The 27,564-nt window shown below is 42.6% G+C and overlaps 1 protein-coding gene across 5 annotated transcripts in view; it reads right to left on the reverse strand.

The window, feature by feature from the left end:
• Positions 1-27,564, reverse strand: part of dock8 (dedicator of cytokinesis 8) — a 252,915-nt gene that overhangs the window by 27,670 nt on the left and 197,681 nt on the right. For all 5 annotated transcript variants that reach the window (XM_078214327.1, XM_078214325.1, XM_078214326.1 and 2 more), the window contains 10 exons: positions 26,306-26,419; positions 24,189-24,344; positions 20,865-21,004; positions 17,916-18,085; positions 15,750-15,892; positions 10,498-10,680; positions 9,705-9,837; positions 7,304-7,391; positions 3,773-3,869; positions 1,491-1,625 (listed from right to left, as the gene is read on the reverse strand). In XM_078214327.1, coding sequence (XP_078070453.1) covers positions 1,491-1,625; positions 3,773-3,869; positions 7,304-7,391; positions 9,705-9,837; positions 10,498-10,680; positions 15,750-15,892; positions 17,916-18,085; positions 20,865-21,004; positions 24,189-24,344; positions 26,306-26,419 — 1,359 coding nt within the window. The remainder of the gene's footprint in view (positions 1-1,490; positions 1,626-3,772; positions 3,870-7,303; positions 7,392-9,704; positions 9,838-10,497; positions 10,681-15,749; positions 15,893-17,915; positions 18,086-20,864; positions 21,005-24,188; positions 24,345-26,305; positions 26,420-27,564) is intronic.

Here is a 27,564-nt window from a genome sequence, read left to right on the forward strand (position 1 = left end):
GCCATAGCTGTGAGGAGAGATTGGACAAACTTGGTTTGTTTTCATTGAATGTTGAAGGCTGAGGGGCAACCTGATAGAAGCTTACAAAGCTATGAGGGGCATGGATAGAATAGATTGTCGGAGTCTTTTTCCCCAGAGTAGAAATGTCAGTTACTAGGGGACATAGGTTTTAAGGTAAAACGGGAAAAGTTTAAAGGAGATGCGAGAAGCATGTTTTTTTTAATACAGAGGGTGTAAGTGCCTGGATTGCGCTGCCAGAGGAGGTGGTCGAAGCAGATACAACTGCAATGTTCAAGAGGCATCTTGACAGATACACAAATAGGCAGGGGATAGAGGGATATGGACCGCCTAGAGCCAAAAGGTCTTTGGTTTAGAAAGGCATCATGTGTCAGCACAGGCTTGGTGGACCAAATGGCCTGTTCCTGTGCTGCACTGGTCTTTTTCCTTTGTGTTGTCTAATTCTCTCCTTCCATCATATGGACTGTCATTCAAGATTTAACAAGTCTTATTGTTTAAGAAATGCATAACAGGGCTGATTACCAGTTTATAATATCTAAAGGGCTTCTGCACATCAGATGTAATTGCTTAGGCCTATCAGCTGCTGAAGCCTGGGGCCTACGATATGCAGTGTCCGACTGTATGCATCTTAAGAATATGCAGTGTTCTATATCACAACACTGACCAATTTCATTGAAGCTGGAAAAAATATTCCAAAAAGTGATCAGTGCCTGACCAACACCCTGGATGACAGTGCTTCAGGGTAGACCAAGTAGAAATTCTCTCTTCTGTATGTTGCAGAACTTTCTGCTTTATCGCCAACGTTGCACTGGCAAATTAGGCCTTTATTTTCAGGGACGGAGCCTTGGCACGTGGCAATCCCTGTCGCTGCCTTTGAACTGTTTTCAGGGGGCAGCGAGCCCAACATGCACCGGTTCCCTAGAATAAAGATCCCATTATTTGGGTGACCTTTTCCCGAGACGGTGCAGCAAGCCAGGAAATTTCCCGATTCTGTACACCCACCTCACGAGTGAAAATCCAGGCCCGAGTGATATCAGGAATTGGTGTTGAATTAGGCCAGTTCTGTGCTGCCTTTCCTTGTTCACTGGAAAATTGTTTGGAACTGCCCAAAATTATTACAAAGAAACCCTAAACGTTTTGGTTGGCTTTGATCCTAGAAACCAGAGCTAAAGAACAATGTGGCAACCCATAAAAACAGTCAGTCAATCATAAATTATTATCCAGCTCCTATGCTGTGCATTGTCCTTAAATTAACAGGATTACAAAGCTATGAGAGTCTTTTTCCCAGGGTAGAAATGTCAATTACTAGGACACATAGGTTTTAAGGTAAAAAGGGGAAAAGTTTAAAGGAGATGTGAGAAGCAAGTTTTTTTACACACAGAGGGTATAAGTGCCTGGAATGCCAGAGGTAGTGGTAGAAGCAGATACAATAGCAATGTTTAAGAGCCATCTTGACAGATACACGGTTTTACCTTGGCCATGAGGGCTCTCAGTGTGCTGAAGCAATGCGTCAGGTAGTAGGAGCTCTGATTGCAGCCCAGACTGTGAAGCAGAACCCTGAAAACGCTTCCCAACACACTGTCCTTACAATCAGACATCGAAATTGCCTACAGAGGAAAGAACAAAGATCTTTCAGATCATTTAATCCATGAGTCACGACACACAACATTTTACACTATAATGTGAACAATTATTGAATATTTCAATAGTATGTGAATGGTGAGTTCTTTCAACATCAGAAATAGTAATTGTCCAACAGTAATTTCACGATCATAGTTTCTCAATGATGTATTCAATACTCACTATAGGAAAACCCAAAAAAGAGATAAGAGAAAATTATAAAGCCAAAATATTTGCTGGAATCCAAAATAGAAACAGAAAATGCTGGAAAATCTCAGCAGGTCCGATAGCATCTGTGGAGAGAGAATAGAGCCAATATTTCCGGTCTGGATGATCCTTATTGGAACGTTGGCTCTATTCTCTCTCCACAGATGCTGTCAGACCTGCTGAGATTTTCCAGCATTTTCTGTTTTTGTTGTTTGAGAGAAAAGTGTGCTTCTCTTCAACTCTCTTTAAAAAGGTTGTAATCATTCTTTGTTGCTATGTAACATAGGAAATGAGTTAGGAGTGTGCAAAGGGCTCAAGGTGACACAGTGGTTAGCACTGCTGCCTCACAGCACCAGGGACCCAGGTTCAATTCCCAGTTCGGGTCATTGTCTGTGCAGAGTCCACACATTCATCCTATGTATGCATGGATTTCCTCCGGATGCTCCGGTTTCCTCCCACAGTCCAAATGTATGCGAGTTAGTTTGATTGGCCATGATAAATTGCCCCTTAGTGTCAGGGGATTAACAGGATAAATGCGTGGGGTTATGCGGATAGGACCTGGGTGGTATTGCGATTGATGCAGACTCGATGGGCCAAATGGCCTCCTTCTGCACAATAGGGATTCTATGATTCTATGTAATTTAAAGCGGTTAAACCAATTATTTAGTAGATCAGTTCTATAAAAGTTGGTGAATTCAAGCTTAGTCATAGTTCTCATGTAGCGCAAAATAAAGTAGGTGGAATTAGTATTTGGTGAAAGCCTCAAGTAATAAGTAGCCCATTTTATAACTAGGAAGAGGTGGGCCTTGACTTCAATGGGGAGGCCAAAGTGATCCCCCAAGATTTTCAGGTGCCAATTAAATGCTATGGCCGGAATTTTCTGGCCGTTCACGCCAGTGGGATTCTCTGGTCCGGCTGCAGTGAATGCAGGTTTGGCTGAGCGCCAAAATCCCTATCCTGCTTTGCAGTGGCAACGGGGTGTGAACAATCAAAAAATTCCAACCCATGATTCAAATGTCTTCCCTCAAGCATCAGAGTTAGTGATTCTCCTTTCAACTGCTACATCATTCATCATTTTCAAAACATGAACAGTGGATAATAAACATATTCAGAAGTCAGCTTAGAAACATTTCTGCTTTTCACCCTTACTCCTTCATTTAAAAATTACTTCCACCTTTTTCAGTCCTCCTGAATAGATCCCATCCCTCAGATGAATCGGAATGTCAAAAAGCTTATTGCCAATTTTCCATTAATGCTGCATTGTAGCTAGGAATTAGAAAAGAGACTTGTTGACCAGTTATCTTTCTCTCCCTCCCCAAAAACATGAAAAGACGGCCAGGATTCTCTGGCTGTTTCAAGACAGCGGGACTTTCTAGTTCCACCGACAGCACATTCCTCGTAGTGTGGGGTGCACGGTGGCGGGACAAGAAGATCCCATCACTGAGAGGCGTGTCGCTTCCCCCCATGAGCAACACACTGAGGGGAGGCCAGACAGCTGTGTACTGAATATATACTGAATATATATACTGTAGCTGGATACAAATTATACCAAGTAAAGTATTTTTTTAGGGTTTATTTATATATAAAATGCATTTTTGGGGAAACCACAATAATCAAGTTACTGTTGGACTAATTACTTTTTCCGCCAAAACCAAATCTACTTCATTCCAATCATATCTACAGCCATTTCAATCATGTTTACATACATGCTGCTTTGGCACCAGTACACCCAGTTTGTGAGTGCAGCACCAACACCATAACAATAACTCTTAAACCCCAGTGTTATGTATGTTGCAATGTGAGGCATTAAGATGTGGTTAAGAAGATGCCTATTGTTCAGAAAGAAAGCCAACAGTGCAATTCGTTAATTGAGCAATTATTCAATATAAACAAAGTGAAGAAATCAATGTCCTTGTACTAATGTTACCTGTATAATTATTTCCAGTGTATCTAAAATAGTTAGATTAGCCTCTGTAACCAGATTGCCAGAGATCAGAGCTTCCTGATCCAGGTCTGCCTTAGTTCTGAAAGAAAGGCAAAAGAACCATCAGCGACTGTAGTATGCTTTGTGTTATAAATGCTTATCAAAATACACAAATTGGCTTTTAAAATTTGGCTACAAAAACAAGTACTAGACTATGTGATGCAGTGATAGGATGTAAAATTAATGTTGATATTAATTACTACCAAAAGTAACCTCCATTTATATACTGCTTTTAAGGTTATGGGCCAAGTGCTGGTAAGTGAGATTAGGTGGGAGGTCAGGTGTTTCTCACGTGTCAGTGCAGGCTCGATGGGCCAAAGGGCCTCTTCTGCACTGTATGATTTTATGATTCTAAAGAAAATGTCCGAAACCACATTACAGAGTAGACATGGAAAATGGATGCAGGAGCAGAGAAGAGTGATCAAAAACATAGTTGATGAGATGGGTTTTGAGAACGATTTTACAGGGAGAGAGATATGAAGAGACATAGGGGCTGAGGGGAAAAATTCCACAAAGTAGGATCCAAGATAAAGATACATACGAGAAGATTTTGCATCAATTGAAGTTTATGGAAGATCATGCTAAATTCTCCCTCAGTGTGCCCGAACAGGCACTGGTGATAAGGGGATTTTCACAATGGCTTCATTGAAGTGACACTACTTGTGACACTAGTAAATAAATTTTAAACCAAGAAGGCAAGTGTTGGAATGGTTTAGTCTCAAGGTGATTGAAGGCAAATATGAAGCTTTCAGTTGGAAAGAGACTGGAGTGGAAGCATTCAATGATACATAAGTAGATGGGAGAGAACCTGAAACTCAGCTCAGGAGCAAAAAGGATTTCAATGTTGGAAACAATCTAGTTCAACCTGAAGTGATGATTGGGGGATGTAGAGTGGGCAGGGGGCTCATGTTGTTCAGGACGGCACTGGTGTAGAGTTTGTGGTGGATGGAAAAAGATGGTCGTTTTCTAATGTTGGTTAAAATTTTGAAAATGTTATGTTTCTGTATGAAAAAGAGAGAGGGATAAACCCAGCAACTACAGGCCAGTCTGTCTAATGTGGCCGCTGGGAAAACTGAGACCATAATCTGGGATAACATTAACTAGCATTTAAGGAAGTGTGGGCTAATAAATGAGAAACAGCATGAATTTCTTCAAGGAAAATTGTGTTTGACTACTTGGATTCAGTTCTTTGACAGAGTAGTGAAAAGGATTCATGAGGGTAGTGTGTTTAATGTTGTGTTTATAGTCTGCTAAAAGATGTTTGACAAAGTACCGCGATATAGACTTGATGACAAAATTAAAACCCATGGCAGCGTGGATACAAAATTGGCTAAGTGACAGAGAGTAGCAATAAGTGGTGAAATGTTGTTTTTAAAGTGGAGAGAGCTATCTCAGTCGAAGTTTACTGATAATACAAAGCGAGGTGAGCAAGTAAGCTGCAAGGAGGAGACAAAAAAACTGTAAAGGGATAGAAACAGGTTCAGTAAGTGGGCACGAATTTGGCAGATGCTTTATAATGTGCAGAAATTGTGATGTTATCTACTTTGGTAGGAACAATGGAAAAGTAGAATATTTTTTCTAGAGGTGAGCGATTGGAAAATTGGTATTCAGAAGGACCTGAGTATCCTTGTACAAGAATTACAGCAAGTTAACATATAGGTGACCAGTTTAGTTCGGTTGGTTCGTGCTGCAGAGTGATGCCAACAGTGCAGGTTTAATTCCTGTACCGGCTCAGGTTATTCATGGAGGCCCGTCTTCTCAACCTTACATTCTCACCTGAGGTGTGGTGACCCTCAGGTTAAATCATCCCCAGTCAGCTCTCCTCCTCAAAGGGGAGAGCAGCCTATGGTCATCTGGGATTATGGTGACTTTACCTTTACAAGTAAATAGGAAAGCAAATGGCATGTTAACCTTAATTACACGAGGATTGGAAGTATAAAGGTTAAGAAATCTTAATGTAATTATTGAGGGCCTTACATTCCATCCCTGGAGTAATGTGCAGTTTGGTTTCCTTACCCAAGGAAAGGATAAGTTTGTCTTAAAGGGAGTGCAACAAAGGTTGATTTCTGGGATGAGCGATTGTCTCATGAGGAACAATTCAGTTGAGTAAGTCTGCAATTTCTTAAGATTTAGAAGAATGAGAGGTGATTTTATTGAAAAACCATGAAATTTGCAAGAAGCTTGCTTGATAGAGTAAAAAATGGGAGGATGTTTCACCTGGCTGGGCAATCTAAAACAATGGGTTAAAGAGTCAGACTAAGGGGTCAACCACTCAGCAGAGCTGTGAATCTTTGGAATTCTCTCACCCAATAGGGCTGTGGATGCTCAGATCCTCGTTGAGGATATTCAAGGCAGTGATCGATAGATTTCTGGATATGAAGGGGATCCTGGGACATGGGGATAGTGCAGAAAGATGGAGTTGAGCTGGAGATCAGCCAGGATCCTACTGAATGGCAGAGCAGGCTTGAAGGGCCAAATGGTCTACTCCTGCTCCTAATTTTTATGTTACAATGCAATGGTGTCCACCAGTTGACAGTATTGAGAATTCTGCTTTTTGAATATATTAATGATCTGGACTTATGCTTACAGGGCATAATTTCAAAGTTTGCAGATAATACATAACTGTGAAATGTAGAAGACAGTCAGGATAGTGATGGACTTCAGAAGGATATAGATTGGTTGAAAAGGACAGACAGATGGCAGATTAAATTTTATGTACAGAAGTGTTAAGTAGTTTGATAGGAAGATTGAAGATAGGCTGTATAAAATAATTTTTGAAGGGAGTGCAGGAACAGAGAGAATAAGGATTCTACGTACACAACGTGGCAGGACAAGTTGAAAAGGTTTTATTAAAAGAGAATGGAGTACAAAAGCAAGGAAGGATGCTAAACCTTTGTGAAACACTGGTTAGGCCTCAGCTGGGGTACTGTGTTCAATTTCAAACACCAAAGTTTAGAAAGGACGTCAACACCTTAGATGGTAGTGAGGAGATTTGTTAGAATATTAACAGAGATGTGGGCCTCCAATTATAACTGGAGAGACTGGATAAGCCAGTATTGTTCTCCTCAGAACAGAAGGTAAAAAGGAAATTTGATAGAGGTGTTTAAAAATTCAAAGGGTTTTGATAGAACGAATGAGGAGAAACTCTACCCAGTGCCTAAAGGTCAGTAACCAAAGGACATAGATTTAAGACGACTGACAAATTAAACCAGAGGTGACAAGAGGAAACAATTTTTTACACAGTAGGCTGTTGAGATCTGGAATGCACTGCCAGGAAGGGTGGCATAAGCAGATTCAACAATAACATTTAAAAGAGAATTAGATAAATACTTAAAGGGCAAAAGTGCAGGGAGAAAGCCCAGGGATTAGCACTGATTAGATAGCCCTACAAAGGTAACAGCATCGATCAGGTGAATAGCTTCTCTCTGTACTCTACCATTCTATAATTAAAAAACCTTTTAATTATTCACATACTTTTCCTGTCTCTCATTGCCCTGTCGCCATTGTGTTTGATCTTTCCTCCATCGGAGGTTTTCGTTTAGTCCAAAGTTTCTTTCATTTCCTGCAACAAATACAATTAATAAATAAGCAAGACTTAGTTCAGGTGAAAATTAATGTAGTTGATGTGGGTTCAGTCCAGCAGTTAGAGAAACGCACACCGTTTCTGAAGGGGAGGCCTGATTGGATTAAGTGTCTGTTCGGCACTTCAATGACCTACATCAGGCCTTCCTCAGGTTTCAAAACCCGAAGGATGGAAATCTCATCCCCTCTTTAGCTGCCGACCAATCAGAAGCTGACAGCTCTTCATTATGGGCAGCTGCTGTTGGTTGTCCAGTGAAAGGCCTAGTATTGCCAAGAGACCCTAACTGCAGGTGAGTGAGGGCAGGCTGGGGGTTGTGTAGAAGGAGAGTCATGGAGGATCAGAGGCAATGGCAGAGAGATGACTTTCAGTGGCTACCCCCCCTACCTCACGCTGGGTCTCTCAATTGAGCACTAAGTGCCTGTGAGAGAGGGACATCCCCTGAGGAAAACCCAATAGGGCCTTCTGGAGGCTTGGGAAAGCTACGTCACTAGCATGTAATCCCTGAGGTACTACTAAATAAAAGCAGGCTCCGAGAGAATTTGTGTCAATTGGCTCAATAAAGAACCCAATTGACAACCTGCCCCAAGCAGGCAAGTTAACCCAGTGGGCCCATTCTCACCTCCAGCTTAGTTGTGGGAGGTACTTCTGCTGCTGGGAGACTGACGGGTGGCCTCTCCCATGACTAAGTGGGCCCAGCTGCCATGTTTGCTGCCGCAATGGGTTGCATTAAATCCAGCCACTGAAACAAATCTGCTAACTCTGAATGAATGCGAGGCACGGACACTTGGAAAATAATAAGCTCAAACTGGGAGTGGATTTTAGGCAGCAATACAAGGGACAATTCTATGGTCTTGTGCTGCCAGCAGCAAGTTGCTCATGCAGAACCTTTCGACCAGTGAATTGAGGCTAAGGAATTTTAGCCTAACCTTGACCTCAGCTGCCTGCTTAAGCCACAGAGTCACTCCTTTTGTCTCAGGGTTCAAATGACAGTCATAAATTACTCAATATTCATGTGTGTGGTACCATCTGAATCCTGAAATTGGACGGATGCCTTGTTATCGCTTTCACCTCAGGTGATGAAACGCGATGGTACTTCTGTCAGCAGCCCTGCTTCAAATTAGATGCTGCCTTCAGAATCTCTGAGAACCAATTGAGAAGGTGGTTTTCCTTTGGACTTCCAGCGGCAGTAGTACCAAAATATAAATATTAGTCCCAGGAGCCATAGTTTTTCTTGGATATAGGTGGGTCCAGTGAACATGCAGTCCATACAGGCCAGCAGTGAGAGCTTTCAATCATTGCTTTATACTGACCTTCCCTAGACAGGTCAAGGTTGGAAGACCAGAATCAAAGTAACAATAAAGAAAATGTGCTCATGCAAGCTTATGCATATATCCATTGTTTGCCTCTTGCTGTAATACATATCAAGCCAATTGCACAGTTCCATATGCCAAGACTATTACAGAATTGCTTCTACTTGAAGCATTCTGTAATATACACGTTAAATAATTCTTGATGCGATATGGCTAAAAAACAATAGACGTTCGAACTATTATATACAGGTAATTTCTTCAGCCCAAAAGACTAAGTAAAGCGTCATTAAAAATAATAATGTCTGTTAACAGACATAGAATATTCAAGGTATTTAACTCTCATGCATAGAAACTACTTTAAATTGCTGAATTACAATCAGGGACATTTGGAAATAAATGATCTGTGCCACCTGTTTCTTCTTTCGGCTTCTCCCATTTGACTTGGGATCACCATAAAGCTGGTTGATATTCCCTCTCCATCTCCTTCTGTCAGTTACCCATTCCTCTTCCATCTCTGCTGAACAGCTCCAACTGTGTCACTCATCTCGCCCACCTTTCCTCTCTCTCCCAACAACAGACAGCCAGACCATTTCAATCTCTTCTCGGCCACTTCCTTCAATACTCCCACAATCTTCACCAACCCCATGAAGTGCTGGTTCCTGATATTGTCTCTACTCATTAATGACTCTACCCATCCTTCTCCGCATCTGCACATCATTGGTTTCCAATCATCGTTCCTCTTTTCTGGAGGTTGCCCAGGTTTCTGTACTAAATAACAAGGCTGATCTCACAACTGTCTTGCAGGTTGTTCCTTTCAGTTTCAGTAACATATTTCCAGCAGATAACACTCCACTGCACTTCTTCCAATTACTCTAACCCGTGTGCCATTTAAATAGGCCACACTTCTGATCGGATAAGTGATTGCCCTAAAGCAAAGGTATTTGTTTTACTCGGGAGTTAATGAAGGAGTTGAGTGTCTTACCTGGGCCACGGCACCTCTTCATCATTTCTCCTCGGGCTCCTGCATTCCCCAGAAGCACTTCTTCTAGACGTGCCTTGGTATGCTTGCTTTTTTGGAGGGCTTGTGTGCTGACTTTATCTGAAGTTACTTTGCCCTGAAATGCAAAAAAGCAAATGATGGGTTCCTTCTAAAACAAGAGTTCAAAGTTGTAATTTCTCTCTGCACCAAGTGTTATAGAATTTTCTAATTGTCTTCTGAAGTTGGAAGTGAACTTGCAATGCAAATAATGGACACGTTATACTATACTGACATGTGGTAACTGGCAGTGCGGCTGTTAATGTAATCTGAGGAATTTTGAATGCGACTGTACAATTTTCTATCCATGTGCACCTTATTAAGAGAATACATAAAATGGGGTTGAAAATCCATTGATTCTCCAGCACATTTCTGCTTTAACATTTTCTGCAAGTAGGAGTTGACATGATGGTTGTAGCTTATTTAGAGAAGTGTTAGTTTGGCATACTAACACATCGCAGTATGGAAGTAAAAAAGAAAGAAAAAAGACAGGAATCTGAATTAATGTTAGAAAATGCTGCAAATGTACAACAGGGCATCAGTAAAGGATCTCAATTAAAATATCAACTTGTCTTTTCTCGATTTAGCGGACTGCTTAGTACCACTGGACTTTTACATTTTCAATATTTATATACCCCAGTACACTGCTCCTTATTCCGATCCCTCATTTAAATGCAGGTGTAATGTTAAGTGTGTGATGGGACAGTCTGCAGTACAGCATTGCAGCCGGCATCCTTACCCTGTACTCAAAGCAGGAAACACAGAGATGCAGTAGATCTAAGACCTTGTTGAGTTGGGTCACAGGAAGATCTACAGCCCATTTTCTGATAAGAGCTTGATCAGCATTCTTCAGGATCCACAAGAAAGAAATCAGCAAATCCCGACTAGCGTCGGCAGCCAGCGGAGTTATCTGTTTACTTGACTGCAGAGAAATAAAATGAAACATCAATAATCATACAAAATCCTAACTTCAGAGTACTAAAGATGTATCTGGAGTGGACAGCCTGCTTTACAATGGTTGCATCTAATCGATGCGCAGGGACAAAAATAAAACCACAAACATTGTTGGGGAGAAATTCTGCTAGGTCTTTCTGGTCCCCTGCCATAAATTTAGTGGCAGATTGGCAGAAACCCCAGAGAAATCAAAGAAATGGCTATTTTAGTTCATTTACACCATTTCATCGGTGGGGTCAGGGATCCCATCAATCTTCAGCCAGAGAACCCATGCAGAAATTCCTGGCATGAAACACTGAATTAAAATAAAAAATGCACAGTAGTTTGATGAACACAGATTAATGTTTTGATTGAGTTACCTCATCAAAATCAGTTTATGAAAGGTTACACCTGAATCATAAATTTATTTTCCATTTCGAAGGATGACCGACCTCTTGGATATTTCCATGCTTTAGCATATACTCCATTTATCCCCGTCTTACCGTTGGAAGATACATAATGCTTCAAATATATGCTGAATGTTATAAAATGGTTATGTTTTAAACTGTCTACTTTAATTTGACATAAAATAGAATAATTTGGAGGGGCACAGGGAATGTGATCTCCTTCTGCCCAGAAACAAGCCCAAGTGATTTAGATGTCATGGGGACAAGGGGCCTAAGTTCATAACTTATTTAAAGTTTAAATTTAGAGATTTAACACCTGAACACAAAAGAAAAAGGCAATGATTCTTGGTATGGAGACCCAAAGACTCTCAGAGGCAGTGAGATTGAAAGAGTTGGGAAAAGAGAACCCACAACAGATGCTGCTATGTCAGGCAGAAGGAAAAGACTGCTTTTGGGTTAAGCATCCAGCAAAGGGTTGGTAAGGATAGGACCATGTTCAAGGAAACGAGGATTGTGAAAATTTAAAGAACACAGAATCACTAGATGGAACCTTACAACAGGGAATCCATTCAATTATGCACAAAGGGTGAAGTGAAAAGGACTATTTTTTTTTTAAAAAGGATACTAGAAGATTCACCTGGGGGGCAAAGCAGGGACAATCTTGGATGGGTAAGTTTTGTGTAAAGTTGGTGCTGGGCTCCTCAATGATCCTTGATAATGTGCACAGGTGTTTTAGCAAGCTTGCCAATCACAAAACATTTAATTGTACATATCCGCCAGCATTTTTCTGTACAACACCCCTTCAATGTCCTCATTTGGCACCTCTGCAAGCTGACATCCACAGATTAATGTTTTGATTGTGTTACCTCATCAAAATCAGCTAATGAAAGGTTACACCTGAATTGTAAATTTATTTTTCCATTCTAAGGATGACTGACCTCTTGGATATTTCCATGCTTTAGCATATACTCCATCTATCCCTGTATTACTGTTGGAAGATACATAATGCTTCAGATATGTGCCATGACTGCTGGATGTTTTAAGATGGTTATATTTTAAATTGTCTACTTTAATTTGAGGTAAAATGGAGTAATTTGGAGGGTTTATCTGGAGGACCTCCTGACCCTGCCTCTTCTTTTTCACCTCCTCCACCAAGGCCTCCAGTGCAACAGCCCAGAATCCTGGAGCATGTTCCCTCCTATGTTGTGCCATTACTCAGCCTTTTTTGTGTGGCAGTGATTTGTAGAAGGACTTTTCTTTCCAGCCACAATGCATCTCCCCTTTAATGGCGACAGGCTGACTTTAAGTAGTGCAGGCTAGCTTTAATTCATGCTAACTTCTAATGATTTTGAGCCACTAGTGTGCAGCCATGTAGCAGTGCAATTAGCTCCGTCTGCATGCTACAATCATGGCAATGAGCAGGTTACATGTAGTTGGTGTGCTGCCTATTTCACATTGAATGTGCGTGGGATAATCATGCATTGCTCAGGTCCGTTTCTGGAGGTTTCCAATTTAGACCCCTTTGCAACTTAAGTGCCTGGGTGATATTCTGATTTATTTGTGACTAATGATGGGGAAAATCATACAACAGCTGGAAAAGGGCTTTCTGTATTACTGTACGACACCTACATTGACACACAGAAAATTTCACTGCCGTTCTGTGCTTTGCTGCTGAAAGAAGCAGTATTTGGAATGGAGGCACTCAATGAATTTCATAAGCCATCTCTGCACAAGGACAGGGTCATTAAGCCAGCGGCTGGTGAATTCCAGAAAGAGATAAGAGGTTTTTGAAATTCCTCTGCATGCCATCTTTAACACACCATTTAAAATGCATCAAATTCTTGACGGTGTTATGCTAATGCAGTCAATCAGTTCCCTAAAAATAGTGCACAAAGGAATGCAAATCTCATCTGGAGTAATGAAGAGCCACAGTGCTCTTTGGTTTCCACTAATAAATCCATAAATTAGTTTGCAAGGAAGTAAAGTACAATAGAATGATAGGGTGAGTGTTGTGCCATAACTTTCCACATGATTTTTCCATGACCTCAGTCATGCGGTCATGAGAAATTGCCAAGGAGAGATATGACAATTCCATCAGAAGGGTTAAAAAAACATTATCTGGCTAAGGACATCACTCGCAAGGCCAACATTTATTCCACATCCATGTGAACTTGAGAAGCTGCTGACGAGCCACCTTCTTTTACCACTGCAACCCATGTGGTGAAGGAACTCCCACAGGGAGTTAGCTGGGGCATTCCACTATATTGACCCAGTGCTGATGAAGCAACAGGGATATATATCCAAGTTATGATATTGGAGGTGATGATGTTCCCATTCACTTGCTGCCCTTGTCCTGCCAGGTAGGAGAGGTGGTGGGTTTGGGAGGTTTAGACAGGTTGCTGTCTAAGATGGTTAGACAGATGGTTAGATTCTCTCTTGTTGGAGATGGTCACTGCCTGGCCCTTGTGTAGTGCAAATGTAACATGCCATTTATCAGCCTATGCCTGGATATTGTCAATTGCTTCAGTCCCTGAGGAATATGAATCAAGTTAAACATTAGTGAATCATTCACGAATAACCCCACTTGATTGAAGGGAGAGTCACCCAGCTGGACAGTGCTGTCAGTGCACTTTTTAAGATATTGGCAGAGTCTTATATGGAAAGTAGCTCTGGTACATTGGTGCATCAAATATGGTGCATCGTTTTGGAGGGAGGTGAGGTGAAGGAGGAAGCACAGAAGAGAAAGATTAAGAGAAAAAAAAGAAACACCTGATAAAAAATGGACAAAATGATCCAATGTTTAAGTCACAATACATCAATGCCCCCTTTCCTGACTGCTGTCAGATATTATAACCACTACATAATGCTGTGCAGCAAGAACCTCACCAAGTCAGACAGTTTCAGCCCAACAAAAGAGGAAATACTATTATAATATATATGCAGTAAGACCTGGACATGTTCATGCTTGGGCTGATAAGTGACCACAAGTGCCAGGCATTGGCCATCTCCAACGAGAGAGAATCCAACCATCTCCCTTTGACATTTAATAACATTACCATCACTGAATCAGCACTATCAACATCCTAGGGGTTACCATTGACCAGAAACTGAACTGGACCAGTCATATAAAATGGTGGCTACAAGAGCCGGTCAGAGGCTAGGAATTCTGTAGTGAGTAACTCAGCTCTTGACTCCCCAAAGTCTGTCTAGCATCTTCAAGACACGAGTGGAGTATGATGAAATACTCTCCACTTGTCTGGATGAGCACAGCTCCAACAACACTCAAGAATCTCATCATCATCCAGGGCAAAGCATCCTTCTGGTTGGCACCCCATTCACCACCTTCAACATTCACTCCCTCCACCATCGCACACAGTGGCAGCAGGCTGCACCATCTACAAGATGCACTGTAACAACTCATGAAAGCTCCTTCGACAGCACCTTCCAAACCCATCACCTAGAAGGACAAGGACAGCAGATGCATGGGAACACCAACACCTACAAGTTCCCCTCCAAACCACACAATACCCTGACTTGGAACTGTATCACCTTTCCCTCACTATCACTGGATCAAAATCCTGGAACTCCCTAATGGCACTGAGGGTGTTTCTACAACACATGGACCACAGCGGTCCAAGAAGGCAGCTCACTTACTCGTGGGCTATTAGGGATGGGCAATACAAAATGCTGGTCCATAGCTGATGAAATAATGAAACATATATAAATATATATTAATGGACAGATCATCTTATTTAAACTGCTACATCATTTATCAAGTATCTGACAAACCTATAAGATTCAACCAGGTGAAATCAAATGACGTGACTTGGCACAAAAAACAATTTAACAAATTAATCTGAAACACATTTTGGTACACAGAGATCACAGAATGCCATTCCACCAATTTGCACTAAAATGTGGCACAGAATCACTAAAATGTCATTGTGTTGCTTATCATTGCGATAAAAATAACATATGGCCTTTGAACGATATTACCCTCCCCTAGCTGGGTTGTACAGGTCACATGAGTTGCTGCACCAAACCGCCCCATCACTTTTCAGCTGGCGAGACAACCACCATGCTTGGCACCGCGGCCCACATCAATGAAACAGCCGGGTGGCCAGTAATTGGGCTGAGGTGGGACTTCAATCCCTCAAAGACTGGAAGCCGTGCCTCAGAGAACTGCCAGCTAATCAAAGACTGGCAGCACCACTGGGAGTGGTAGGAACTGCCACTAGTGTACTCAGAGATAGTTCAGCACTGGATCAGTGTTTAGAGGTCATGACGAGGTGTGTGTGTGGTGGTGCTTTAGGGTTTAAGAAGCGAGAAGGAGAAGAACCATGGGTGGGGGTTAATGCATTTGGAAACCAACTAATGGGCCCAGAGACCCTGCCTGCCATCAGCCCTGCTAGTTAAATCCCAGTGAAGGTGGGATGAGGCCCAAGGGGCTATCTGATGCCACCTCAGCTGCTGGTAAAGTTACAGTGGGTGCAGGGGCAGGCATGTAGATGACAGGCAGGCCACCCACCCACTGGATTTAACGTACTTCTTCCCACACCTTCAAACCCACTGGCAGGAGAGTAAAAAGTCTACCCCATTGATATATTAGAATCCAAATCAAAACAAAATCTTTGAGGGACTCTCAGCATACCAGTGATGGGAAGGCAATTGCAGAACTTCTCAGCATTGTGTTTGCAGGATTTCCAGCAATGATCAAGGCAACAGTATGATTGATGGTGTTGGTGTCTGTCTCACCATCTGAAGCACCTGGGCGAATCTTCCTGGTGCGGGCATCTGAAATAAGAAACACAGAGTGGGTGAAGCCCTGTGAAGGTGAAGCATAATCTGCAGATACCACTAATGATATTCAGTTCCCATATTTAACCTACTGATTGATGGTATTGCAAGAAAAATGATGCTGTGAAAGCGTAAATTGACAGAAATGATCTTTATTTACATGTTAACAATTCCATTCTACATGCTACATACCAAAATACAAATGAGGAGGAGTAGGCCATTCGGCCCCACAAGGCTGCTCCACCATTCAACAAGATCATGGCTGATCGGATTGTGGCCTCAACCCCACATCTTCGCCTATCTCTGTATCTGTTGACTCCATTGTTAGTCACGAATCTGCCTCTGCCTTAGAAATGGCAGCATAATGGCACGGTGGTTAGCACTACTGCCTCTCAGTGCCAGGGACCTGGGTTCAATTCCCTGCTTGGGTTACTGTGCAGAGTTTGCACGTTCTCCCTGTGTCTGCATGGGCTTCCTCCGGGTGCTCTGTTTTCCTCCCAGTCTGGAAGATGTGCTGATTAGATGCATTGGCCATGCTAATTTCTCCCTCGGTGTACCCGAACAGGCACCGGAGTGTGGCGACTAGGGGATTTTCACAGTAACTTCATTGCAGTGTTAATGTAAGCCTACTTGTTACAGTAATAAATAAACTTTAAATTTTCAATAACCCAGCTTCTGCTGCTGTCTGGGGAAGAGAGTTCCAAAGACTCATGGCTTTTGAGAGAAAATATCTCCTCACCTCTGAGTTAAATGGAAAACTCCTTATTTTTAAACGGTGTCCCCTGGTTCTAGTTGCTGTCACAAGGGGAAAATCCTTTCAACATGACCCTAAAATGTTTTTGCATGGTCCTATATATCCAGTGTCTGCTGGCACTTATTGTCAAGGGTTACACAAGAAGGATAATATTTCAGAAAAAAAAGATTTGCATTTTCCTTGTGCCATTCATGGCCAAATGATGTCTCAAAGCCCAAAATGCTTTACAGCCAATAAATCATTCTTGATGTCACTCAAGGGAGAGATGGTGATGTAGTGGTATCATTACTGAACCAGTAATACAGAGACGCAGGGTAATGCTCTGGGGACCCGGATTCAAATCCTATCATGGCAGATGGTGAAATTTGAAATCAATAACAATCTGGAACTAAAAGTGTAATGATGGCTATGAAATGAAACCATTAAAGATGTTATAAAAACCCATCTGGTTCACAAATGTCCTTTGGGGAAGGAAACCGTCCTTAGTGGGTCGGGCCTTCATGTGACTCCAGATCTCGTAAATGGCCGAGCAAGCCACTCAGTTCAAGGGGCAATGGGGGATGGGCAATAAATGCTGGCAAAGCCCTACATCCCATGGATGAAGGTTTTAAAAACTGCTGTAATGTAGGAAAGCTGGCAGCCAGTTTACACATAGAAAGTTCCTACAACAGCAATGTGCTAATGACCAGATAGTCTGTTGATTTAGGGATAAATATTGACCAGGTCCCCAGGGATAACTTCCTTGCTCTTCTTTGCAATTGTGCCATGGGATACTTACGTCCATCTGACAGGGCAAGCAGGGGCTAAGTTTCTTGTCTCATCTAATGTTAACATCCACAAAACTCTGCCTCAATATTAATCACTGTCTTTTAGAGATAAATATTAAGGATAGGTAACTGGAAGAAAACAATGTGAATGCATTCTCAGTTACAGGACTCCTCTGTGTACCATGTTCGCCTCTAGTTCCTTTGGCTCATCACAAATATTTTCCTTTCTTTACATTCAGTAGCATTTTTGGTGAAACAGAAGATTAAATTGGGAAACCATGCCCAAAGGTATTATAGGCCATAGACAGGCTTATAATAAAGTAACCCCACTTCCCCAATCTATTCCCCTGACTGTACCGTGCTGCTGGGAGCAAAAAGTCCATGATTTTTTTTTGTGTTCATTAATTATCTAGTAGCAATCGCTAAGTGTTATCATAGCTACGCCTGATAGCTGTAGACTTTTACTCTAACAGATATGAACCATATGAAAAGCTTGTACCTGTGAAGTCATAGAGCTGTGGCAGTATGTCCAGAATAATCCCAATCAGAGGGAGGTACAAGGCAGCTATTTTTGTTTTCATCTCTGGTTTTGAATAGCGAGAGTCCAGATCATGTGAACACAGTAAACTGAGTATTGCACTGACAGCTTTCTTTTGTACCTTTACTATCCTGCAGGAATAAGCAGATACCAGATGGTCAATCCTTTCTGTTCAAGTTGTTTCCGTAGTTAAACTCACCTACAAAGAACTATAAAGCAATTCCCTTCTTCGAGTTTTGCAATTATTTTTCAGTGTTAACTGAAAACACCATTTGGACTGGATAAATACTTCAGCTGATATTAGATGTATTATAATCCTTTAGCAGTGGTACGCATAAAGATGATATTAACAATGAACAAAAGAAGATGTTCTGTAAAGTTTTGCACAGAGTTAGTGTTACTGTTCAATCCCATGAGTACTTAGCATCTCAATTCCATGAAACTATTACAACTTCATGAAAAGCTGCTGGCAGGTTTATAGATAATAAATATTAATTTAAGCTAACCATGAGCTAGATTCTCCGACCTCGCCTCCAGCTAGGATTCTCCGGTCCCGCTGCAGTGAACGGAGATTTGGCTGAGCGCAAATTCTTTGTTCGTGTTGTCAGCGGCGGCAGGTCATGAACGGCCAGAGAATTCCGGCCCATATGTCTGAACACGTTGGACACTAGCAATCCAGTGCCCAGCCAGCAATGGACTTGTGGAATCATAGAAACCCTACAGTACAGAAGGAGGCCATTCGGCCCATCGAGTGCTCCGACCACAATCCCACCCAGACCCTACTCCCATATCCCTACACATTTTACCCACTAATCCCTATAACCTACGCATCGCAGGACACTAAGGGGCAATTTTAGCATGGCCAATCAACCTAACGTGCACATCTTTGGACTGTGGGAGGAAACCGGAGCACCCGGAGGAAACCCACGCAGGCACGAGGAGAATGTGCAAACTCCACACAGACAGTGACCCAAGCCGGGAATCGAACCCAGGTCCCTGGAGCTGTGAAGCAGCAGTGCTAACCACTGTGCTACCGTGCTGCCCGGGTTCTGAAGATATTCAAGCCTGATTTGGTTTGGACCAGTTGTTCTATCCAGGCTTATATTGCATTTTTCTGTATAGGGAGTGATTTTCTGGTTTCTCGGCTGCGTGGGGCGGAATGATTTGGAAATCCTATTGACAGTGGTGGGACCAGAAGTTTCTGCTGCCAGTCAATGGCTGGCCGCGTCCTGCCACTGAGAAACAATGGAGTGCGGAATAATAAAACTGGGAAAACTCAGCAAGTGTGGCACTGCCCGTGGAGGGAGAAACAGAGTTAATGCTTCAAGTCCAATATGACTCCTCAGAACTCATTCCAGTACACGCTCAGCTGACATTTTGCTTCCTGAATTGCAATTCTGTGACCACAACACTTTCCACTTCGTGTTCTAGGGTGGAATAAACTCATCAATACTCTTTCTAGCAAATTCACCCAACAGGCAAAAAGAGGTACATCTTCAGCGAGATCATGGCTGATCTTCTATCTCAACTCCATTTTCCTCATATCCCTTGATATATTTTAGCTCTAGAAATCTATTGATCTCTTCAATATGCTCCATGAGTAAGCCTCCGCAGCCCTCTGCGGAAGACAATTCCAAAGATTCACCACCCTCTAAGTGAAGAAATTCCTTATCACTGTCCTAAGTGGTCTACCTCGTATTCTGAGACTTGTGTCCCCTGGTTCTCAATCTCCCCAGCCAGGGAAAACATCCTTCTTGCATCTACCCTGTCGAGACCTGTAAGAATTTTGCATGTTTCAATGATATCACCTCTCATTCCTCTAAACTCTCAAGATTATAGGTCCAGTTTCCTCAATCTTTCCTCATAGGACAACCCCACCATCCCAGGGATCATTCTGCTGAACTCCCTTTGCCATAGAGATAGTACACGTATATCTTGCCTAAGGTAAGGAGGCCAAAATGGTACACAATACTCCAGGTACAATCTCACCATGGGTCTACACAATTGCATCAAGATGTATTTACTCATGTACTCAAATCCTCTTGCAATAAAGACCAGCAGATCATTTAGTTTCCTAACTACTTGCTGCATCTCCATGTTAACTTTTAGTGATTATAAATGAGGACACTGCGGTCCCAGACTGGATCTTTGAAATCCAGCAGTACTTTCGTGGTCACATCATTTTTGGGCGACACGGTAGCACAGTGGTTAGCACTGCTGCTTCACAGCTCCAGGGACCTGGGTTCAATTCCCGGCTTGTGTCACTGTCTGTGTGGAGTTTGCACATTCTCCTCGTGTCTGCGTGGGTTTCCTCCGGGTGCTCCGGTTTCCTCCCACAGTCCAAAGATGTGCGGGTTAGGTTGATTGGCCATGCTAAAATTGCCCCTTAGTGTCCTGAGATCCGTGGATTAGCGGGTAAAATATGTAGGGATATGGGGCTAGGGCCTGGGTGGGATTGTGGTCGGTGCAGACTCGATGGGCCGAATGGCCTCTTTCTGTACTGTAGGGTTTCTATTTCTATGATTTCAGTCTCCTTCCCCCAACAATATATTAGTCTGAATTGCAATTTGCTTTCTTTGCCACTTGCATCTTTCCCTGCACCCAATCTTTGTCAAGGTTGATCTCCAGTTGATCATTTGGAAGGGTGCTGAACTGTCAGGGTGCCTCCTTCCATTCCTTTCTTCTGTTGCGGAGAAGCACCTAACGTTTGATTTGTACTACGTTTGAGGAATCATTGTTGGAATGAACTGGAGTTATACAATTCCGTGACACACTGTTGGAGTGCCAATAAATTCTACCCATCATCCATTGGGTATCATGTGAGTCTGTTACAAAATAGAACTCATTTGCTTCACTGAAATGCAGCCATTCCTGCTAAAAACCAACGTAAGTGAAGCTTAAGAGTCGTACCCTTCCGCCTCAGACTCCAGGGCTGCTGCAAGTTCGACGAAGAGAAGCCCAGTCAGGAAGTGCTGCTGACGGTAATCAGCTGAAAGCTCAAACATGTTGGCAATTTTTTGGTCTTGAACACTTGAAGATGAACTAGAATTCTGTTTAATAAGAATGAAATGATCAGAAAACATCCAAATTGAGAAAAGCAATCTCATCTAAAATAGGGGTTTAATTTATTTTCCTCAACTGAAGCAAACTAATGTCATTTAAAAGAAACAATCCACAAACAGTGCAATATAAGAATGACCTGCAAGGCTAATGTTTACGGCAGGACGTTCACATAACTGGACAAAGAGTAACTTGCCACATATTACATATTGTTCAGTCAATAAATGATAGGAAAACAAAATTAATACCAGCCATAAATTTCCATAGGATTGTACAAGATATATAGCATAGAAACAGGCCATTCATCCCAACCAGTCTATACTGGTGTTTATGCCCCACTCGAGTCTCCTCCCATCTTTCCTCATCTAAACCTATCACTGTAACAATCTATTCCCTTCTCTCTCATATGCTTTTTTGGCCTTATATTGATCTATACCATTTGTTTTGACCTTTCCTGTATAAATTAGGTCCATTCTTTTCATTTTTGGTGAATAAGTTTCTTCAGAATTTCCAGTCATATTTCTTCGTGTCTATCTTACATTGATGGTCTTCAGTTTTGCTCTTCCTCACAAGAGGAGACCTCCTCTCTGTATCAACTCCATCAAAAGCTTTAATCATTTTCAAGCTTTCTGTTAGGTCACCTCTCAAGTTTATACTTTCAAGTGAGAAAAGACCAAGCCTGTCAATCCTTTCTTGACATGTACACTTGTGCATTTCTGGAATCAGCCTTGTAAAATTTTCTCCGCACCATCTTCAGTGATTCTATATCCGGACCGGACCGGATGCTCTACTGCTTATTAAGAAGTCAGTGGAGTTTGTATAATAAGTGTATTCTATATAACACATTTCATTCACACAGATGGACAAACTCCAGCCTTGTGCATTTACTCATCAACTGTAGCTTTAAGATGCGGGCAATATTTTCCTCTTTCATCAAAGCCCAAAATGTATGGACAAGGTGAAATCTCTGCATATTTCTATTAAGCTATCAAACACCTATGTGTCCTGGTCAGTAGACCAGGCTTCACAAATATTACCCGCAAGCACTAGTCTTTGCTTTTAAATTGTTTACTAGACTCTTGTTGACTTCTGTGCCAATTAGGCAGCTCATGTAGCCTGCTTACGAATTGTAAAACTGTCAATATGGTTACGTGCTTGCTTTGGGCTGGCAGGAGGAGCAAAATACACCTCCAATATTGGTCACTAACAACACCCACATTTTGGGTTTCAATGAAAGAGGGAGGTATTGCCTGCATCTCAAATATACAGCTGATGATGAAATGCACAAGATTGGAGTCGGTCCATCTGTGTGAATGGAACATATCACACAGAAGACGTGCAGCATACACAATGTCAGCCAAACAAAATTCCAATAAGGTTCACAAAAGGTGAGGAAATGGCCTAGTGGTATTATCGCTATTAATCCAGAAACTCAGCTAATGTTCTGGGGATCTGGGTTCGATTCCTGCAGTGGCAGATGGTGGAATTTAAATTTGATTTTTAAAAAAATCTGGTATTAAAAATCTACTGATGACCAAGAAACCATTGTTGACTGTCAGAAAAACCCATCATGTTCACTAATATCTTTCAGGAAGTGAAATCTGCCGTCCTTACCTGGTCTGGCCTACATGTGATTCCAGAGCCACAACAATGTGGCTGACTCCCAACTACCCTCTGAAATGGCCCAGCAAGCTACTCAGTTTGAGGTCAAGTAGGGATGGGCAATAAATGACATCAACAAGTTCCATCCCACCATCAGACTCACCATAGACTACTCTCCGGAATCGGTTGCATTCTTGGACACTCGCATCTCCATTAAGGACGGTCACCTCAGCACCTCACTGTACCGCAAGCCCACGGATAACCTCACGATGCTCCACTTCTCCAGCTTCCACCCTAAACACGTTAAAGAAGCCATCCCCTACGGACAAGCCCTCCGTATACACAGGATCTGCTCGGATGAGGAGGATCGCAACAGACACCTCCAGACGCTGAAAGATGCCCTCATAAGAACAGGATATGGCGCTCGACTCATTGATCAACAGTTCCAACGCGCCACAGCGAAAAACCGCACCGACCTCCTCAGAAGACAAACACGGGACACAGTGGACAGAGTACCCTTCGTTGTCCAGTACTTCCCCGGAGCGGAGAAGCTACGGCATCTCCTCCGGAGCCTTCAACATGTCATTGATGAAGACGAACATCTCGCCAAGGCCATCCCCACACCCCCACTTCTTGCCTTCAAACAACCGCACAACCTCAAACAGACCATTGTCCGCAGCAAACTACCCAGCCTTCAGGAGAACAGTGACCAAGACACCACACAACCCTGCCACAGCAACCTCTGCAAGACGTGCCGGATCATTGACACAGATGCCATCATCTCATGTGAGAACACCATCCACCAGGTACACGGTACATACTCTTGCAACTCGGCCAACGTTGTCTACCTGATACGCTGCAAGAAAGGATGTCCCGAGGCATGGTACATTGGGGAAACTATGCAGACGCTGCGACAACGGATGAATGAACACCGCTCGACAATCACCAGGCAAGACTGTTCTCTTCCTGTTGGGGAACACTTCAGCGGTCACGGGCATTCGGCCTCTGATATTCGGGTAAGCGTTCTCCAAGGCGGCCTTCGCGACACACGACAGCGCAGAGTCGCTGAGCAGAAACTGATAGCCAAGTTCCGCACACACAAGGACGGCCTCAACCGGGATATTGGGTTCATGTCACACTATCTGTAACCCCCACAGTTGCGTGGACCTGCAGAGTTTCACTGGCTGTCTTGTCTGGAGACAATACACATCTTTTTAGCCTGTCTTGATGCTCTCTCCACTCCCATTGTTTTGTTTCTTAAAGACTGGATTAGTTGTAAGTATTCGCATTCCAACCATTATTCATGTAAATTGAGTCTGTGTCTTTATAAGTTCTGTTTGTGAACAGAATTCCCACTCACCTGAAGGGGCTTAGAGCCTCGAAAGCTTGTGTGGCTTTTGCTACCAAATAAACCTGTTGGACTTTAACCTGGTGTTGTTAAACTTCTTACTGTGTTTACCCCAGTCCAACGCCGGCATCTCCACATCACAATAAATGTTGGACAGCCAGCGACATCCATGTCCCAAAAACGAATTTAAAAAACAAAATTATTTGATGCAAGGTTGTCTTTACCTGTGATGATATTGAGAGACACGGGGAAGCTGGTGCAGACAGATTTGTGATGAAGAAAAGATTCAGGCCGAGATAATGTTCATGGCTGCAGAGGATCCTCAGGAACTCCAGTCTCATAGAAATCAGGGTGGGCATAGACTGCAGTTTGGCTGACAGCTACAGAGGAATGGGTTCAAAATAATATTAATGAAACCAACGTAATATTCTTATTTATATAAATGGTCAGTTGTATTTATCTTTCTTTTCAATTTTGTCTTTCTTTCCCTTAGCAGCTGTCCAATATAACCAAATGACCATTTGTGTGCGACACTAGACAACAATACTGTCAGGTTATTCGACTACAGGAGTATCACAGTCATGGCATACATACGTGCATACTTGGATTACTGGAGAATGATCAGGAGCTGGAATCCTGGCTGATCGCTTGTCTCTCTATTCCAAAGATGGTGCAGCTAATTATTTGCTGCACCTCAGGAACACCATGGTGGAGATCAGCGAACTCAACATTAAACCCTGGCTGCCACCTGTTCTATATGGCTAAGGGCTGGATTTTCCTCAATTTTCCTACTCAAAATTGGGCAGCATAGCAGCAGAAAAGGAAGAGCCATAGAGTTGAAGACTGATTGCTATTGGAAGAACAGCAAGGAACCTTCATTCACCTGTTTCAGCAGGGAAGTCATCCAGTGCAGTGCAGTGCAGTGATCATCTGCCACATATAAGTGGAGTGGGGGAGGGAAAAGGTGGGGATGGAAACCTTAGGCATTGCTGCGTCATTTTCTTAGACAGCAGCAGTTGGTGGATCAGGCTCGAGGGGCTGAATTTCCCACTCCTGCTCCTAGATCTTATGAAAGCTCTTATGGCTCCCACCAAGGGCCCAGCCTACACTAATTAATAAGCTCCAATGTAGAGTGGGATAATATTGAGGGCAATGCGATGGTCAGAAGTCTGGGTCTGATCTTCCTCCGGCAGCACAGTTCATGATGTGGAGATGCCGGCGTTGGACTGGGGTAAACACAGTAAGAAGTTTAACAACACCAGGTTAAAGTCCAACAGGTTTATTTGGTAGCAAAAGCCACTAGCTTTCGGAGCCTTAAGCTCCTTCTTCAGGTGAGTGGGAATTCTGGTCACAAACAGGGCATATAAAGACACAAACTCAATTTACAGAATAATGGTTGGAATGTGAATACTTACAGCTAATTGACTAGCTGTAAGTATTCACATTCCAACCATTATTCTGTAAATTGAGTTTATGTCTTTATATGCCCTGTTTGTGAACAGAATTTCCGCTCACCTGAAAGAGCTTAAGGCTCCGAAAGCTTGTGGTTTTTGCTACCAAATAAACCTGTTGGACTTTAGCCTGGTGTTGTTAAACTTCTTACAGCACAGTTCATCCCAGAGGAAATTTCAGGCTTAAGATGCACCAGTTATTTACATCAAGTTTTAACAGGCAGCGAAAGGTGCGCACGTTTTTTTTAGATGGAGTACAGCCAGGATGTGACCACACAGTCATCAGCTATGAACGGCTAAGCTTCCAGTTCTGTCCACGTCATCAAGGGAAGGACCCGTAGAAGTGGAAAGAAATCAGGCTATTCTGGTGGATCTCCCAGGAGTTGATTACAAAGCTAGTTTTGGCAGGGGCTTGGGAATAGGCTATCTGTCTGCTCCCTAGGCTGGAGCAGTTGGCCCAGATAGAAACTAAAAAAAAAACAAATCTTCCTTTTTTAAAAAAGTAAACCAAATAATAAGGTAAACATGTAATATGAAAAAGGCAAAATTAAATGGTAGAAACTATCAAGTTCTTGAAATTACACCATGGGACATTAATAGCCTATCACGGTTTTAGCAAAGGCATTAAAATAAATTATTTTAATTCAAAATTACCCAGAGAGTAATTTCAGATCAACTTAACAGGCATTTGTGTACCAGTATTACAAGGTGTCATTTCATGAAACACATGATTTAGGCATTTGATAATGTTCAGAATTTGCTAAATATTAATTGCAAAGAATATAATTTGTGCATGAATTATTGCAACGTTGTTGTGAAGAATATATTTTGTCTCGGTTGTTTTACATTTGTACACCAGAAATACAGCAAGAGAATATGTTTTATTTTACCTGGCAGCAATAATTTCTAATGAGATTAAATACAAAGCCACGGTCCATGAGGGAAAGAAGGTCATGCAGGAAAAACGCCAAGCTTATGTTGATCTTTTCTGCTTGTTCTGCTTCCTAAGATGAAAAAAAAATCAATATTTTCAATAGATGTCTCTGAGGGTTTCAATGGTCTTTGTGACAGCTTTGATATATTTATGAAGTAATTGGCCTCAATATTAAGGAGGAAGCAAGAAGGATGGGGGAGGGCATAGTAGAGGTCGCAGAACTGGGCAAAGCTGAGGAGCTGGAACCCCAGCCCAGTTCAATAAAAAGGCCTCACTTGAATAATTCTGGGTAGAATTCTTGCTAAACAGATTGACTGCCTGCCTAGTGAGCAGGAGGACCCACCTGGGGGATCTGTGATGTTCGTCCCTGGCAGTCAGTACTGGGAGGTGGCTCCAGGCTATGATTGGATCTGGAGGGAGACAAAAGCCTCCTTATTAGGCCTGAGGGGAATTCACGCCTGTTTCTCCTGGCCTCCAACTTGATTTTAAAGTTGGCTGACGACACCACCATAGTGGGTTGGATCTCAAACAATGACGAGACGGAATACAGGAAAGAGATAGAGAATCTGTTGAACTGATGCGATGACAATAATCTTTCCCTCAATGTCAACAAAACGAAGGAGATACTCATCGACTTTACTAAGTGTAGTGGAGGACATGCCCCTGTCTACATCAATGGGGATGAAGTAGAAATGGTCGAGGGCTTCAAGTTTGTAGGTGTCCAGATCACCAACAACCTGTCCCGGTCCCCCCATGCCGACACTATAGTTAGGAAAGCCAACCAATGCCTCTACTTTCTCAGAAGACTAAGGAAATTTGGCATGCCAGCTACGACTCTCACCAACTTTACAGATGCACCATAGAAAGCATTCTTTCTGGTTTTATCACAGCTTGGTATCGCTCCTGCTCTGCCCAAGACCGTAAGAAACTACAAAAGGTCGTGAATGTCGCCCAATCCACCACACAAACCACCCTCCCATCCACTGACTCTGTCTACACTTCCCACTCGGAAGAGCAGCCAGCATTATTAAGGACCCCATGCACCCTGGACATACTCTCTTCCACCTTCTTCCATCAGGAAAAAGATACAGAAGCCTGAGGTCACCTACCAACCGACTCAAGAACAGTTTCTTCCCTGCTGCTGTCAAGACTTTTGAATGGACTTACCTTGCATTAAGTTGATCTTTCTCTATACCCTAGCTATGACTGTAACAC

The sequence above is a fragment of the Mustelus asterias genome, chromosome 6 (genome assembly GCF_964213995.1).
Source record: "Mustelus asterias chromosome 6, sMusAst1.hap1.1, whole genome shotgun sequence".
Taxonomy (NCBI): Eukaryota; Metazoa; Chordata; class Chondrichthyes; order Carcharhiniformes; family Triakidae; genus Mustelus; species Mustelus asterias.